The sequence below is a fragment of the Ambystoma mexicanum genome, chromosome 2p, assembly GCF_040938575.1.
Source record: "Ambystoma mexicanum isolate Mex_15411 chromosome 2p, UKY_AmexF1_1, whole genome shotgun sequence".
NCBI lineage: Eukaryota > Metazoa > Chordata > Amphibia > Caudata > Ambystomatidae > Ambystoma > Ambystoma mexicanum.
Genome location: NC_090923.1, coordinates 725,452,029 through 725,469,792, shown reverse-complemented (window position 1 = coordinate 725,469,792; position 17,764 = coordinate 725,452,029). Strand labels below are relative to the sequence as shown.

Below are 17,764 nucleotides of genomic sequence, written 5' to 3'. Positions count from 1 at the left end.
ATGTGGGGAGGCCAATCTCTGGGGAGACCTGGAGTGATATATGGCAAAGAGCCGCCAAATGCACTTCAATCAAAGAGGCAGCATACAAAATTTGTCTGAGGTGGTATATGACGCCAGCATGCATGCACTCCATTAGCCCGGACTACCCCATATTCTGCTGAAGAGGCTGCGGACAACCTGGGGATTTAATTCACATGTGGTGGTCCTGCCTGGTGGCAGAGATATAATGGAAGGAGATTTTGAGCCAAATCAGGGTGATAACGGGGGCGTAACTGCCTTTTGATCCGGTGGTGGTCCTACTGGGGGAGGCAGTCTAGGGGTGTTATGGGAACTCAGGGTACAAAGCCAGCCTCATCACCCATATGCTGAGCGCTGCCAGAATCGCCCCGGCACAAGCATGGAAGAACAAGCAAGGGCCGGTAGTGGCCATGTGGTGGGTGACACTATGGGGGGTGATGGCCATGGAAAAAGTGACTGCATTAACTCATGGTTCTTATTAAAAAAACTTGAATACTTGGATGCCACTGCATGAATTCACAGATAATAAGGAGCAGATGTACTTCAAGCCTAAATTACTTTGCAAATTACCTGTTATTTGAAAGTGCAAATCTTGGGCCGAAAAGGCGATCCTGCCTGGAAAGCTGAAATATGTAACTAGCACTCCACCCAAATGTTTAGAAGTTATGTTTTGAGGGCGGGGTTGGGGATTGAACAGTTAATTTATGAGCTAACGAAACCCAATGACTGGAGCGAACAATGGGGAAAGGCTAACACTTGCTATTCTCTAATGCACACATGTTTGTAATTAATGCTCTTGAAAACTTAAAGTTGGTAAAAAAAAAAAAAGATTCCCTTGTTTCTTCTGTAGGCACAAGGAGATGGCTTGAAGATGAGTGACCATTTATAGAAATTGATAAAGCACTAGTGATATACTAAGAGGAGGTATTTTGATGCTGGGCGTGACATGCGATGGAACGGCAGGGTGATATGGGGATGATGTTAGAGTATAGCAATGTGTTTATTGGAGAGGGCAATCTATTCATAACGGACAATTGAGGACACTTAACCGGTATTGAGTTTCTGAAGGAATGGGAACAATTTGCTGATGGGGATATCCTGGTGAGTATAACAGACTAGAGCCCTGTTTATTTGGTAACCTGGAAGAACCTAACACATCTATGCCTACAGTGCACAGCATTTTGTAAATGGTTGTAGAGGTTTTAGTAAAACTGGCACCAGTGCATCAGAAATCTAGTTGGCACCCTGAAAGGTGGCACTGGCCAATCAGGATGCTCATAACATGGGCTGTGGTGTATGGTACACACCTGCATTATGAGCAGCCTGAGTGCTGATAGCCAGCACCCCTTTACCCCCTCAATTCTTAGCACCCATGTAGTTTCCTATACAGATGCGAAGAGTGTGTGTGTTTTTTTTTCTTTTTGGTGTAAAAAAGAAACTTAAATTTGCTGTGCAGCTCTGGTCCGTCCATTGCTTTCCCAAAGTCCATTTTTGATGTTGATGACATCAGGAGAAGCTGGGCCACGCTGCAAAGGTACGTGTTTTTTCTTTTTTTTTTTTTAACAACTCTCCATTAGCCCCCGTATAGAGAAGTACATGAGTGCTAATGGTGATAAGCCCCGATGGTGGCGCTCCGCTCGGGCCCTTAACTTGGATGGCGCGCTGTTACCGACAGAATCGGCCTGCCTCCTCTGGGAATATCGCCCCATTATGGCTTTTGTGAAAGTTCCCTTAATTGCCGCTGCCAAACTGCCAGTCAACTCACTGTTCATAATGACAGGTTATAACTGTTACGATGGATTTCCAAATTGAACCCTGCGGATGGATTTTGGGAGGCCAACCTGTTATGGTGAACAGGAAAGACACCACATTATGGCCATACTCAATAAAAGTAGGTAGCAGCGCAGTAAGGCTTACACTTAGTTGGGTGCAAGAGTGGTCTAGAGCTACAGTTTGTCACATAGAGCAATATCAGTCATTCCAGTTGGAGAGGGAATTACAAAAATACAGTGATTCATTAGGCAGATGATACCTGTAGGTAAATATTGTCACACACTTACTATAAAACAGATTTATATATTCACCCTTAGGAGAAGATAGAACATATTTGATTGAATAACCAGTGTAAAACGGGTAAGTAGGCAGATGCGTAAAGTTTAGTAGAATCACTTTAAAGTAGCCAGAAAACAGTTCCCTAACACTTAGTAAACCTTCTTGAAAAGTGTAACTTTGGAACTGATGTCTTTAGGGCACACAACCCCAAACCATGTTGGGGCTAGATATGCGATTTGACGATGCTAGTGGTTATAATTCTATGGTGAGGAAAGTTCAGTTAAGTTGCTCACTCAATTTCAATACAGTAGGATAGGCCTAGGAAGAGATCCTTCAACCAAAGTCAGGAACACTAGAGATAGGGACACAACTTTATACCCATGTAACCCTATGGAGGACCAGAGGGAAAAGAAACCGTTTTGTTAACTTAACCCCCTGCCTCAGATTTCTCTGGTCGTCCGTGGGCTGCTCTTCTTCATATGGGACTTGGTGTTAAACATTTTCTTTTTGCTGCTTTCTTCCCATGGACACCTATCAGACACCCTTTCTTTTTGCTTTGATTAGACTCCTGTCCTGACTTTTGTGAGGCATGTAAAGCTTTCTGCTTTAGTATTCCCCTTGTCTTTTTCCTCATTCTTATGGGGAAATGGATTTGGCCATATGAAGATTAGTGCTGGTCTCTTTGTGAATTTCTTTTATTGTTAAAATTGCACACACATCACCTAAAAGTGCAGTTATGTATCCTTATAGCATTTTCTATAATGGCTTTTTGGTTTCTTTGACAATGTACCTAGGATGAGCTGGTGGCAGCGGATATTTTTCCAACTGCATTTTGTAACTTTTGTTCCTGCTCTTTTACGTTTATCGCAAAGGGCTGCTAAAATGACTAGCACCCTTACATGGCCGCCCCACAAGGTTTATGCTTGCTCTTTTTCCATATTGTTCTTTGGACTTCTTCTTGCCTTCTCAGGTCAGGAAATACCATATATCCAAAGCCTTTAATGGGGAAAGCTGCTGCTTTTGAAGGAAGATGGACAGTTTGTGTGTGAGCCCTGATGAGGGGGCTGTAACTGTCTCGTCCCTGTACAAATCTAGGTGCCTGAATGTCTGTTGCTGGCCAGATGTCATGGCCTGTGGCTGTCCACGATTGGATAGCCACTGTCTGACTGGTCCTGATCCTTACCATTGCAAAGTATCCTAGCCGCACTTCATTTTAGGATGATTTGTGCAGTTGTAAAAATACAAGAACCCGATCAAGAGAAACATAGTCTCTCAGCACTGATAGTCTTCTACACCAATCACTAGCCCTATAAAGGTGAACTCAAAGCAATGCAATTATAGCAGTATTACTCATCTCCAAAAAGTTAGGTCAGAATTGAAGACCATGCAAAAAGACAATCTTTCCGACCGGCTGTTTGTACTAAAAAAATGCATATCAAAATTATTAGTTACCTTTGCATTCCTTTCCTATGACTAGCCAGTGATGATCCTAACTCTTCGAACTTTGCATTGCTGAAACTTAACAATGGTGCTTGCCAATTGCCCCACCAGTGTGTAGTACTGGTGTATTGCTTTCTGGGGGGAAAAACCATAGAAAGAATGTGTTTCCACTTTTGAGTTAATCTCTAAATCTAAATGGAGAATAAAATGCCTATTCATTTTCCATGAAGCCTGGATGCCTCCTTGTAGCATTATATGATAAAGTGAACTTCAACAGTTTGCCTAGAAAACGTGAAAAAAAAATAGTAAAAGCTTTGCTAAAAATGAGTGTATTGGTTAGGAAATACTGAAAAAGTGTATCACATTTGTTGAAGTATTAAATTGCAGACTGTTAACCTCGATGTTTGTTCGCAATGCCTCCTATAAGGTAAGCACACTAACTTAGCGTGTTTTTTCTAGGCTTGTTAAAGTTAATGCATGAAAAGATGTTTTGCTAATTTTCTCCCCTCTGCTCTTTTTTATTTTCTCTAGCTGCCCACAGGCCAACAGAAGCTGCCTGGAGCCTCCCCATCCCATTCGCTGCCTCATCCTCCCATGGGAGAGAGTCCCCAGCTGCAACCAACGCACCCAACACAGATCCAGTCCCCACACCAGTCCCGTCCTCCCTCACAACCCCAGCCCCTCTCACGCCCACCATCCCAACCTCATTCAAGACCTCCCTCTCAGCCGCAAACATTGCCCAGGCCATCTTCCGAACCCTTGTCGCGCTCTTGCACGCCTCAGATGCAAATGCAGAACTTATTTGTGGTACAGAACCAGATGGCATCCTCGCCACATAGCACCACCCAACACCCTTTGAGGCCCCCGTCCCAACCTCAGGTCCAGCCCTCATTCCAACATCACCCACTGCAGCCTGATGCACAGCCCCAGCTTTCCTCACCACCCCACATGCAATTCCAAGTCCAGCTGGCCACCCACATACAGTCCCAGGCAGAGACCCATGCCCGCATGCAGCCTCAACTTCAGCCTAGCGAGGGTCCGCCACATACACTACAACTTCAGTTCTCCACACAGCATCAGTTCAAGCCTCAGGCCACCATGCAGACTATCCACCTGACTGCCGAACAGCAGAGGAACTTTCAAGCAGCGGCCAATCAATTCCATGCACTCTCTGCTATCACCACATCGGCACCTCAGCAGAAGCAGCTCCTGGAGAGATTCCAGCAGGTAAACAATTGTATTTATTTGTTCATTTGTATAACGCTCCAAACCCGTAGGTCTCTGAGTGCCTTGCATGGCTTACATTTCAGAGCTTTGACATAACATTTCAGGTAGTTGCGGTAAGGTATAATTCTCATTTAAATTATTTTCTATGTTACATTTCATAGCATTAGGCATGTACAGGGTCAGTTATAAGCACTTCTTTACTGAGATTGGTTAAACCTCCTGAGCAAAGAACCTAGTTTTTAGCTTTTTTCTGAAGGTCCAGAATGAGGGTTCAGCTCTGATAGCTGGAGGCATAGAGTTTTAGAGTTTGGCCGCTAGCACTTGGAAGCTCTTGCCCCCTGCTTACTATAGTTTGAATCTGTTTTTTTTTTAGTAGATTTGCTTGAGATTAGCGTGTGGGTCTATTGGTTTGTTCTTTTGAGAAATTGTTTGCTAGGTATTTTGGGGCTGTTTTGGATAGGCATTTATGAGTCATAGAGAGTTTTGAAGGCTGTTCTGTCTTGGATAGGGAGCCAATGGGCCGATCTCCTGGCAGGTGTGATGTAGTAGGCTCTTGGAATATTAAGAGCTGCTCTTGTTCTGGAGAACTTGTATTTTTTTAAGTTGATGCTCCTCGTGCCTATGTACAGAGAGTTGCAATAGTCGAGTTTTGACAGTATCAGAGCTCGGGATGCAGCTACCAGTTGTTGGAAATGCTCTACAAGCATTAATTTCGCAGTGTATGCTGTTGCTGATGCAATAGCATTAACTTGTCTTGTCAGGGTAAGGGATGAGTCCAAGTAGATCCCTAAGGTTTTAACTTCTTTGGCCACTTTAATAGTGCTGTTGTCGATAATGAATGAGTTGTGTTGGTTGTCTATTTTATTCAGCCTATTTTGAGATCATATAAAGAGTAGCTCTGTATTGTCATAAACATGGTTAATCCAAGCTTGTATAGAATGGTATATATCATTTAATAATTTCAGGTCAGTGTCATAAGAGCCAGTGATGGGGATGAGCATAGCTTTAGGGGAGAAGTGGGCGGCTGTAGTCAAGTATATGCATAGGACTTTGTGGTCGACCAAGTCGAAGGCTGCCGATAGGTCAAGTAGTAGGAGCAGCGCTAGATTGCCATTATCTTTTATCCTGTCAATTTGGATTTTTAAATCTAAAGGTGCACATTCAGTGCCATGACCTGGTTTGAAGCCTGTTTGGCGTAGGCCCAAGAGATTGTTTCATTCAAGGTGATTCTGTATTTGCAGGTACTCTGCTCTGTCCAAAGTTTTTAAGGGAAAAGGTACTGTAGTTATTGGACAATAGTTTGTTGGTATGTTTCGGTCTAATGTCCGTTTTTTCAGTAAGCGAAGGACCCAAGCGTCTTTTAGGTTGGTTGGAACGGAACATGATTCAAAGGAAGCGTTTATTACTGGCATGATGAAAGGAGCGAGCTCCTCTACTGCATCTTTAATAACTGTGGCTGGGCAGATGTCTCCATTACATTTCGATGGTTTAAGGCTAGAGGTTATTTTTTTTTTGCTTCCATTACTGTTATAGGGCAAACTCAAACTGGGTGTGGTTTTGTAGTAGGTTATCATAATGCGGGCGTCATATGATAAGCTGGGTTTTTGCTTCTCAATTTTCGATTGGAATAGTATGATTTTATCTAGTAAAGCTTTCTGTATGCTAGTGCACTAAGTGGAGTCTTTAGCACAGGTTTCTTGTGGTTGCACTGGTGATTCTAATTATCGGAGGATTGTGAATAATTCTTTTGAGTTAGAGTTGGCATTAGCAATTCTTTCATTATAGGTCATACTTTTAGTTTGGATAATGGCAGTTTTGTAAAGGTTTGAGGTGGTGGTGAAGATAACTTTATTGGTGGTGGTGGTTGTTTTTTTTCCTCCAATTTCCTTCTGCATTTCTTTTAGTACTACGCAGAGTTTTAAGATTACAGGTGTAGCATGTGTTTGTGCGCATGTGGTTTAGCTTTGCACATTTTTAACGGCCGATTTTATCCATGTCCTGGCGTAGGGTGAGATTGTAAAGCTCAACTAATGAGGAAGGGTCCTTCATGACCGGATTAGGTTGATTGGTGAGAGGTTGAAGTAAAGGCAGTAGTCTTTCAATTGTAATATTACGTTTGTTTCTTGTAGGTGCTGGTGGTGGTGCTAGGTTCAGGCAGGAGACTGGTCTCACTGTGTCCTGAATAGTGAATGTGATAACATTATGGTCTGGCCAAGCGCACATTGTGTTTGCAAGAAATTTGATCTCGCAGTTTGTGTCTGCTAGCCAGTCCAATGTTCTACCTATGCTATGTGTGGGAGTGGTTACTCTGTGGGTAAAGCTTAATCCTGTTAATGTATTGGCTTGCAATAAGGCTTTATCATCTTTGACATCGTTGTCGCCTAACTTGAGGTTGCCTAACATCATGATTTTTTAATTGGGTTTCGAGTTCTCGGTAATGAGCGGTATGATATCTTCTTCAAATGAGGAGGTAGGTCCAGACGGTCTATAGATGAGATGCATAGTCCATGTGTGGGAAGCCATAAGTGGACGTTTAACGGAAAGCAGTTCGCCTGCTGGGAACTTTTGGTTGGTTAGTTCTCTTATGCCTCTATATCTCGCTTTTTGCAGTAATGGCAACTCTTCTGCCTCTGGAGGTATCTCCATCCTTTCTGATGGTGTAGTTGTCAGGCATGGCCAAGGATACAAATGGACCAGCTGCTGCGTGGAGCCATGTTTCGGAAATAGAGCTGGTGTTCATTAGCGGGGTCGTCAGGTTGCGCCCTGCTGTAGGAGTTACAATACTTGTATCTGTGTCTTTGGGGTAGGTGAGTCTTAAACAGGGATAGGTTTTGTGCAATAGGTTGATTGGTAGGAGTAGAGTTTGTGCTTGATGTGTCTTTAACATCATTGTGAAGGGCCTGGACTTTCAGAGAGGGAGATTTTCAGTAATCCATTGGGGTCACAAGATTCTGTTCAGATTTTTGCTTGGCTGAGTCATTGGTGCAAGTTCTGGACGAATTGTATATGTTTCCTTTTAATAGCTGTCAAGTAGTTATGTGTCTTGAGACTTTTAGGACAGTAAGTCAATCACTGTGGTACTGTTGTGAATCATGATCTTAGTGTGCCGTTCCTTATGTGGGCAGGGCAGGGTTGATTGGGCGTGGGACTAGAGGCATAAAGTAGGATCCATTGGGTGGGAGTGAGTGAGGTGGTTAGTGTTCACTGTAGAGTCCTTTTAATGGGAATTATCGTTGGCTGGAGTGCTGGGAGGAAGATCGTAGGTGCTATGGACCATTTTTGAGGTGGTGGTGAGGACATAGCAAGTGTTGCATAATGTGTGGTGATTTTAACTAAGCAGTGAGTGTCATTAGTGTAATCTTCCCTAACAGGAATTTCCATTGCTGACCAAGGTTAGTAATTGAGAGGAGGCATGTAAGTACACAACCTCGTCAAGGAGCTAACCAGCATGCAGGTTCATTATGCAGGGTAGCGCAGCAACTTAGTGTAGACAGTTCATGCAGCTAGCGCAATCGACAAGTTATATGTTATATATTTGTTATACAGGTATATGTATTGTATGTTTTCATGACCACTATATTCTGGCCCACAGTTCTTCTGGAACTTAATGATGCTGAGTTGGTAAAAACAAGCCCGGCTATAGGAGTTCTAGATTTACACACCATATTCTGGTCACTTTGCTGATTGATGTAGATGAACATTAAAATAGAGTGCCAATGCACTGCAATTATTTTACCTTGGTGAAACAGAACTGTCCGAATATTTTGTCTAAGTCAACCAACATATTTTATAAGTTGTTTATCTGAGAACAGTATGAAATCTTAAGAAGATCTAAACTTTCAATTAACCATCTGCTTACCATATTACACTGCTACTTTGCAATATACTGCACTAGCTGCTTAGTAGGCGAGGTTCGGAAAACTGCCTTTGCCTCTGCTGGAGTCATCACAAATAGGACTATGCTAGAATAGGTTCAGTTGACAATGTGTAGACTTGGAAGTGTGAAATGTCAGTAAAAGAATGTTAGAGTTAACCCAGAAGTAGAAAAAAATACACTAACAAATATTAAGTGGAGAAATTCTGTTTTCTTGAAATGTTGCCGAGGTAGATCCCAAGATCTCTACTTGGGCCCATACTAAGATTAAAAGACATCTGTAGTCATCCGGTACAGAGACCTCTTGGTCATCAGTCTTGGGGCCTGTCTGATACTTGGTGATTGCCTTTCTTTTGATTCTGATCTGTTTTTGGCTTTTTTTTGAGTGCCCTTTGAAGGGATTAGTGTGTATTTTGCAGTTGTTTTTCTGTGCTCGTACCTGGTTTTCTGACAGATTTATTTGGTGTTTTCCTGTGCCCCTAAACCGGTTTTTTGGTCTGCTCAACCTCTGGAGTGGCCTGCTTTAGTGCTGTAGTCCTTTGTTTGACACCTATTCCTTCCCTCACCCAACCCCTCAGCAATTGGCTATGGCAATCTGGTGTCTCTTTGCCTTTGTCCTGGAGGCCATCTCTCCCTGCTCCCCACTGCCTTCTCCTATTCTCCTTCATCCATCCTCTGACCCTCCCTCCCCACTCCTACCCTGTCCATCCTTCTGTTTCTCATTGGCCCGTGCCCCAAATCCACCCGTGACTGGAACAGCGTCATTTCAGAGGCCCTTCCAGGGCAGCCTTCACCTGTGACACCTGATGCAGACAATCTACAGCAACAGATAAGGTAAGTTTAATGTGGGTGGGGAGTACAGCCATTACGCTACTGCAGTAAATCCACACCCCTCTTATTACCTATTCTCATCTAGCCTAATTGTGTATGGTAGCCATATTGGCACTCCGTCTAAGTGTGTAAGATAGCTTTACTCTAGATGGAGCCTTAATTACGTTCGGTAACCATACTTCACACACAAACTGTTTGTGTAGCCTTGTTATATTCCCTTGCTGCACTCTGAGATATAGCTGCGCTGAGCCCATAGTTCGCCTTTGTGTTCCGCACCGTAGTTAATTTGTGGTGGACATTGCCACACCCTATAACTAGCCATCGTAAGGCAATATTGGTGGGAAGCACAACCATTACTGTGCTCCAGAATCCCAGCTACTCTTACGCTACTAGTATTACGTAAACGGTGCCAACATAGCTTCTGAGTTGAGAATACTACCCTCTATAGTCAACCATTGTGATACGCTTTATAGTTAGCCATTGTACAGAATTGTGGAAGGAAATGTGTTGCACCTACATGTATACTAGGGGCAGACGTCATGCAGGATTTAGTTGTATTTTGCGGGAAACAAAATGTGTTGCACCCAATTGTGTTTTGGGGGCAGGAAATGTGTTACAGTAGACATATTGTGAAGAATAGCCATGCGCCACATTTAGGTAAAATTGTGATGAATAGCCATGTGTCACATTAGATTTGTGAAAATTAGCCATGTGTGGCATTAAATTTGTTAAGATTAGCTGTGCGCTTCCCATTTATATAGATTTGCAAAGATTTGCTTTGCCTCAACATTTACATAGAATTGTGAAGATTAGCCGCGAGTCATATTTAGATATATTTGTGAAGATTAGCCATGCGTGTCACTTCGGTAGAATCGTGAAGATTAGCAAACGAGAAAAACCTTTATCCAATGTACTATTTCCCCCACGTGCTTCCCCACTACACACATCCCTTGTACTATACACACCCATGGGCTAGCCAAACTACACACAAACAAAGACCTAATAAACTAACACTTGCATACAGCAACAATCCCAGGTACAGGACCATACACCTACGTACACAGCAAGCCAGTGTGTACAACCATAACCTTAAACACCAGCCAAAGTACACATAAAACACACACCCAACATAACAGACATTCACTTTCAACAAACAACCCAGGCACTGGGCCTAACCATTGCGAATACAGAAGTCAGTGTGCTCAACCACAACTTTAAATACCAGCCAATTTACACATAAAACACTCAAGCAACATATCAGACATTCACATAGAACAAACAACCCTTATGTATACAACAGGCCAGTGCACGCAAATAACCCATCTGCAACCCAGTGCGCACAGATGCTAGTCTCTCCTGGTTCTGGACCTATACTAGCCTTCTACCATCACTAACCAACCCGCCCTCTTTCTTGCAGAGCAGCCGGAGTGCCTGGAGACTGCCCCTGGAGAGTAGCGGTGTGCGGTATAAGTCAATATAACAGTCTTTAAAATGCTTTCAGACAAAACGTGTTTTCTTAGGTTTGCAAAGGATGATGCACCACCCTAACTGCTTAATTCACCCAATCTTCTTACTATTCTTGTGCTTCAAAGCAATAGAATCCCAGCAAAAAGAGGAAAGCAGGGTGGCTACCAATCTCGTTCTAAGGGGGCCCGGGGATGTGATGTCATTAATTGCAACCCTTTTCAGAAAAGGCCAGGATTGGTCATGGCTACAACCTGCCCTCAAAACCTTCGAAAACATTAGACAAGGAACGGGGCACCAATAACAATATTAAGGTTGAGCTGATTTCCTGGAATGTGTGTGGGTGCACTAATCTGTTCAAAGTAATTGACAAACCTACTAATGAAGGATTGCTACAAATTTGCATGTTCCAGGAAACCATGCTTATGACTCCTTTTGAACTTGATGGGTTTCACACCATTACGAGCCCAGCAGTAAGATCGGTATTGGGATGACATGGAGGAGCCATTGCACTAGCCATAGATTGCAATCTTGGGATCAAATGGGAACTGATCTTTTGGAACAAATGGTTGCTGGCGATTAAGCTAGTTTTGGACCCGGAACATCCGCCTCTACTATTAGCCAATTATTGGAATCCGTTAAGAGTTCCGTTTGAGACAATACCGGACTCCCTGATAGAGATTTTCCAAGTATGGTTTGAGGAGGGTAATGAAAACAGACTAATTTTAGGGGGTGACTTTAACTCTTATTGTGCGCAGGGCTCTTTTTGGAACACTGCCAAAGCCACCCCCTCTACGCTGCATTGTAACTTGGAATGGGGCATGCGTTGGGATGCTTCCTCTGGGAATGGGATATGTCTTTTTTGGACTGTTGTCCATCTTCCAGTTGACCCCAGTACACCTGGAAAAGAAGATCGATTACATATATATCTCAAACGATCTAAGGCCCAAATGTCCTTACCTGAATCATATTCATTCTGATTTGGCCACTTACTCCTATCTTTCTGCCTGACTATTTCATTCCCCATCTTCGACTTCAGACCTGATCTTGCAGGTCTCACTGAGGCTAGGGGAAGGGGGCATGTCCTTAATTGGAATAGAAGAACTGTTGCCAAACTTAGTCAGCTACTGATCAATTCCTTGCTAAATCTGAGAACTAACTCCCATTATTTGGGAGCGAGCGGTGGCTTTGCCAATCTACCCTCCCAAACTATTTTGGCCTGTATTAAGAGTTGGCCAAGAATACTCCTCTGCTCTTGGCGTGGCTACGAGATACCTTCCATATAGCAGACTCTTGTATTCTAAGAGTCTTAAACGCAAGAAATTGGTTGCGTTAAAAAAGCAGTGCCTGTTGTACGGCAGACTAATCAGCTGCTAAGAATTATTTTTTCAAACACATAAAAACGTGGTTAAATCTCTTAGGATTGATTCTTACCTACGTACCCATCCATCCATGCTGTACCAACTTTGCAACGGCAGGGAAAATACATTTTGGTCAACTGTCAACCGGACCCTAGTTTTAAAAGGTAAGGGCACAGAATCCCCTATACAGGAACAATCTTGGGTCGAATATTATGAGAAGAAATATTCTTTGCCAGAAAGCTATCAAGAGTCCCATGTCTCTGACCTGGGCCCTGTTGATCCTGGTTCTTGCCCATGGGACATAGAGGATATAATTTGGGCCACCAGTAGACTTAAGCCATCTCGTGCTCCGGGCCCTGACTGTATTCCGCCGTTTGTTTTGAATGAAGCTCTGCAGATCTACTTAAACCTATGTTTGATTAAATCTACCTGAACCATGTTAATCCAGTCTCCTGGGCTCAATCTATTGTTATCCCTATTTTTAAAATGGGCGATGCTCAAGACCCTCACAACTATAGGCCGATTGCGTTAATCGATGCCACTAGCAAAGTCTTCGCCATACTGCTCCTGAGGGACCTTAACCAGGTTGTTAAACGATCTAAACTCCTGAGTAGATTCCAGGTAGGGTTCAGGCAGGATTTGGGTACCACCCTCAATGCCACCATTATGGCCCACTTACGACATCACATCAATCATTCACAAGTAGGGGAAGTTTACTTGGCTTCCCTTGATATGTCAAGCACCTTCGATGTGTTGTTAGATCTAGGCTGTGGCACAAACATTTGGGAATGAATGTGCCTAGAAAGTTGCTACAGCTTCTTGCTCTTCTCCATACAATACAGCACTTTGAATAGGCATGATCAAAGAGGGGTCCTTGTCAGGAGTTGTAAAATCATACGTAGGTCTGAAACGGGGATGCACCTTGGACCCCCCCCCCCGATACTTTTAAACATGTATGTAAGTGATGTGGAGGATCTGTGGCAGGGGCCCTCCATCTCGTTGGCTCGGCTGGGCAGTATCAAGCTAGACTGGTTAGCCTTTGCCGACAACTTAATAGTGTTTGATAGAACTCCTAGGGGCTTACAATGCAAGATGAACCTTTTCTTGTAATATGCATTAGCTAATAATCTTTCCCCGAACGCCTCAAAATCTAAGGTGATAGTTTTTCCAAGGGATATTAAACTCAAAGCTAGGCACTGGGTCATGGGACCCAAAAGAGTTGAACAGGTACTCTGTGACATATCTGGGCTAGAACCTCACTAACAAGGCTACAGTGGAAGCATGGAAAACTATCCTCTGCGCGAAGGTAAAAATAAATAGGCTCCCCAAATGAAATCTTTGATGACTAGATTGTGTAAATTCTGTTTTACATATACGTTGCTTTTATTTAGCTAAGATAGAACCCGTGATTCTCTATGGGCTTGACCTGCGTCTCCATGATCAGGGTAACTTGCTGAACATCCTACAAGACAAGTTGTGGAAGGAGTTCTTGGGTCTATTTTTGGCGATGCCTAACACAGTTATCGGACACGACTTTGCCTGACTTCTCTGAAGGCTCGTTGTATGTGGAAACAACTCTTGACATTCAGGAAAATCCTCGACCCTCTTGAGAATTCATTATACGTGGATATGAATAAAGTCATGTAGGCCAAGTCTGTCATCTCACTCAAATCCTTCAGATTGAGGATGCAAAGCTTACTAAGTTCAATCGGGGTGTCTGAGTTAGATATTTTACTGTGACCAGGAGTTTTTCAAGAAGTATCTGTTTGGGGCAGATGGGAGTGAGACAATCAACAGCATTTTTAACTTATATCTCTGACACTGATTACTCACATTTCACTCACTCTAGAGAATGTATCCCCCAGTATTTGCAACGCCTTCCCTGTGATAAGATATGTGTGACTTACATGTGTTTCAGGTTGAATCAGTTCCATTCAAGGGAAAGGACTAAGCACTGGAAGGATCATCTTTTCAATACACATTCTTTTCTAAATTGCAGATTCACTGGTAATACAGAAACAAAAGAAACACTGAAACATTGGGTCACAGTATGTCCACATTTTGTCACTACTAGGTCGTCCTGTTTAAAGGATAAAAGTGGTGATAATTCTAAAGTATCAATGAATTTGTTTTGGTGCAGATTAATGTGAGGGACTATTTAAGCAATAATAAGCCGCGGGGCATTATTGAGAAAGGTAGTTCCCCGGGGCCCATAGTTATAGGCCCGAGCAAAGCATTTTTTCTGTTCTGAAATGCAGCAGCATTCCGGAACAGAAAAAAAAAAAAGTTGAAATGAAGGCTGCCGGTAAAGGGAAAACAGAGTTTTTCCTTTTCCATGGCCGCCATCGGGAGCAGACGCGCTGAGTACAAGTGTTCCCTCCTATCAATTCCTTGAACCAGCCATTGATTTTTAAAGTTTATTTTACCTGTGGGATACATCTTCAATATTTACACCCCATATCTGTGTCCAATACCTGATTTGCTGTTAATGTCACCATTCGTATCTCTTTACATCTCTGCTCAAATAGCCCAGCAAGTAAAATGTGTGCTGCTGAGACTGGTAAAGAAACTCCCTTTTGACGTAGACTGGCTTTCTTTAATGCCTTCCTCTGGCTTTGGTCGGCGGGTTTTCTAGATTCACACAGCAAACTGGACCTGCTTTTAATGTTTAGCATTTTTCTTTTTCAGCTTTCGACCCACAGGGACGGGTCATACGAGAATATTTAACTGTCTTGCAAAGTTGGAATTTCCTTTAGTCCTCATGGTGTTCACTCTGCTAAAGTTCAGCCCAAGATGTAATCATACATTCCCTTGCCGTAACCACCGGGTGTCCAAGCTGCATTTACCAAGGGAACACCAGGAAACCTTATGTACATTCCCCCAGAAAAACACTGTGTAAGAAATGTGCTTGCAATTAATCTGCGGCTTGTCAACCATTACTATGAAACAGCTGCATGGCCAAAGTACTCTTAAATAATCTTAAAGTTGTGTGAAACACTTCAAAGACACCCCTGTAGTTGTTTGCTCGTTTTGGAAGAAAGGTACTTCGAAATGTTAATAACTCTGCATAATGTGAAGATCATCATTCCAAAGACTAGTAACCCCCCCTGGCTGCCGGCAAAGCAGTGCCCTCATTGCAAATCTAACATCTAGCTAATTGAAGTATAGCCAACAAAAGGACAATCTTGTCCGTCCTCACAGAGTAGGCACAAGAGCCCTATTTGTGTACCTCCTGCATTGGAGGCTCACAAGATTTTTGCTTTTGTGTGTAAAAGCAAACAGAAAATGTGCACACTAAATTGAACTGATCCCAGTGCTCTTCCAGGATTTATTAATGCTGAAGATTTCAGATGCAAACAGAACAAGACTTTCAATGAGGTATGTATTTCAACAAATTCAATATTACATGTTGTACCTTCTGTAATAGGGATGCTTACACCAAGCATTTATTTGAAATCCCAGAACTGAGGTTACAGAATGACTCGGACAAGAGTAGCCCACTTCCATTCCAGACACTAACCTTCCCATACTTTTTTCTGAGACAACCGTTTCTAGGCTCTGGTTTTGTCTGGAGAGGTGGAGCAAATGCAGGATGAACAGGAAAGCATGTAGAATGGTTAGAGGAGTTTAAGAGTACTCCATTTATTTGCATTTATTTATTTGTATGCTTATAAAGCACCAAAGCCCTCGGGCATCAAGGCACTAACATATAACATAAATACACAATACAAACATGAAATAAACACAAGACATAAACAATACAAAAACTTAACAATTGTAACATTAGTTACATTGAGAAAAACATCTGGGCTAACATAAGAACCGGTAAGCAACATCCGCGCCTAAAGAGCTCAAGAGACTATAATGACAGACTTCAACATTTGCATGTCAGTTTAATATAATTCCCAATTTGATGGAAGAGGATATATGCTGTGAGAATGAGATTCTATTCAAGTACTGAGGGAGGCTACTAGACCCACAACCCACAATAATGCAATCTGTATTGTCACTATTGCACCATTTGTCAATATATGTTCGCCGCAGAACCTTTAGATCCTGAGTTTGCACACAGTTGAAGCCTAATTTGGCATTGAGCCAGGCCAGGATTTTATTTTTCAAAGTCTTCCTGGATTCAAAGTGGCTTGGCTTATCAGCGTTGAAGATATTAAAGTTTCTCGAATCAAGAAATAATCTTCTTAGACTGGGGTCCACAATAGTGGCCTTTTCAACTTTTTTTTGCCAAATGTGCTTGCGATGAGGCATAGCCGTCGGGGCGATGCCATGGGAGGCAACCTATGAGCCTCTCTCTGAGTCTTTGCATCCCACCCAGGCACAGGGACGGAAGTAACAGCTGTTACCTGAGAGGACCGACCCACTTGCGGGGCCTCTCAGGTCTGTTTGAGTACACTGGTGAAGCCCATTCTTTAAGGGGGAAGTTTGTGAGAAGCTTTCTGTTCTTTTTGGCTCTGCAAAATTTTACTTTATCGGATTAACCGAAGGTATGGTCGCCATATTAGAATTTACAGACGCCATCTATTTCTGAAAGTCACGTGAATTAGTGCAAGCCGCCAAGTCCCGCAACAACTGATCTTGGAGGGTTCTCCACGACTCGGTAGACCAAGGTTCAGCTGTTCCCCTCTGCATGCTTAATACTGGGTTGTATCCTGACTCTCCCCCCTCCTCCCCCCTTACTTTTGGCTGCATTGGCATGAATTGGGTCCCCTTCTACGTGATCTGCTTCCTTGTTCTCATTAACGCACTCATTTAACCCCCCCCTTATTAGCTTGGGAGTTAACTGCCAATGGCTGAGAGAGCATGAAGGTTTGAGGCGGAGGGCCCGCACTATTGTCTGCAACATTTGAGTAATTCTTAAGCTCTTTACTGCTATACAAGAGATTGGAACAGGCAAACTGTTCTTGCTGGAGCCTCAATCTTCTCTTGGCACTGAGCGCGACAACATCTAATAAGCAATAACTGTTCCTAAGAGTCAATATTAATGGTGGAGTAGAAGGATTCTCCCTATTCGTGGCACAGGAGGGAATACAGGGAGAGCTCAACCCCTGTGTAAGGGCAGTTTCCATTTGGTAGTCAGGTTTGTGCACTACTCCGAATTGACCCCGACTGCAGCCTCATGACTGGCATAGCCCCAAGGTGTTTTACACAGTCACTAAGCACCGCAGCCGAACACAAATGGGCACCTAAGGTGACACTGACAACAAACAAGCATTTAGTGCTTACTCACGAGAAACAGCCCAGTGCCGGGTGAACTACCTCATAACGTGAGCTGGTTGATGCTCGAAAGGAGTACACCGTTGTCTTCACTCCAATCCCAGTTGCAGACGACCAGGAACTGACACAGGAGTATGCACAGCGGCGTGCCCAGAGTAGCTCAAGTCTCTTCGCTCCGTTCCCCCTGAACAGGCCGCGGGTCAATTACTTAATTGCATGCAGTTGACCAGCACAATTCTAATGGTGTAATCAAAAGGGAAGGTAAAAT

General features: G+C 43.2%; 1 protein-coding gene across 10 annotated transcripts in view; it reads left to right on the top strand.

Moving 5' to 3' along the window:
• Positions 1 to 17,764, top strand: part of BICRA (BRD4 interacting chromatin remodeling complex associated protein) — a 1,420,469-nt gene that overhangs the window by 992,920 nt on the left and 409,785 nt on the right. For all 10 annotated transcript variants that reach the window (XM_069644334.1, XM_069644339.1, XM_069644332.1 and 7 more), the window contains one exon: positions 4,042 to 4,737. In XM_069644334.1, coding sequence (XP_069500435.1) covers positions 4,042 to 4,737 — 696 coding nt within the window. The remainder of the gene's footprint in view (positions 1 to 4,041; positions 4,738 to 17,764) is intronic.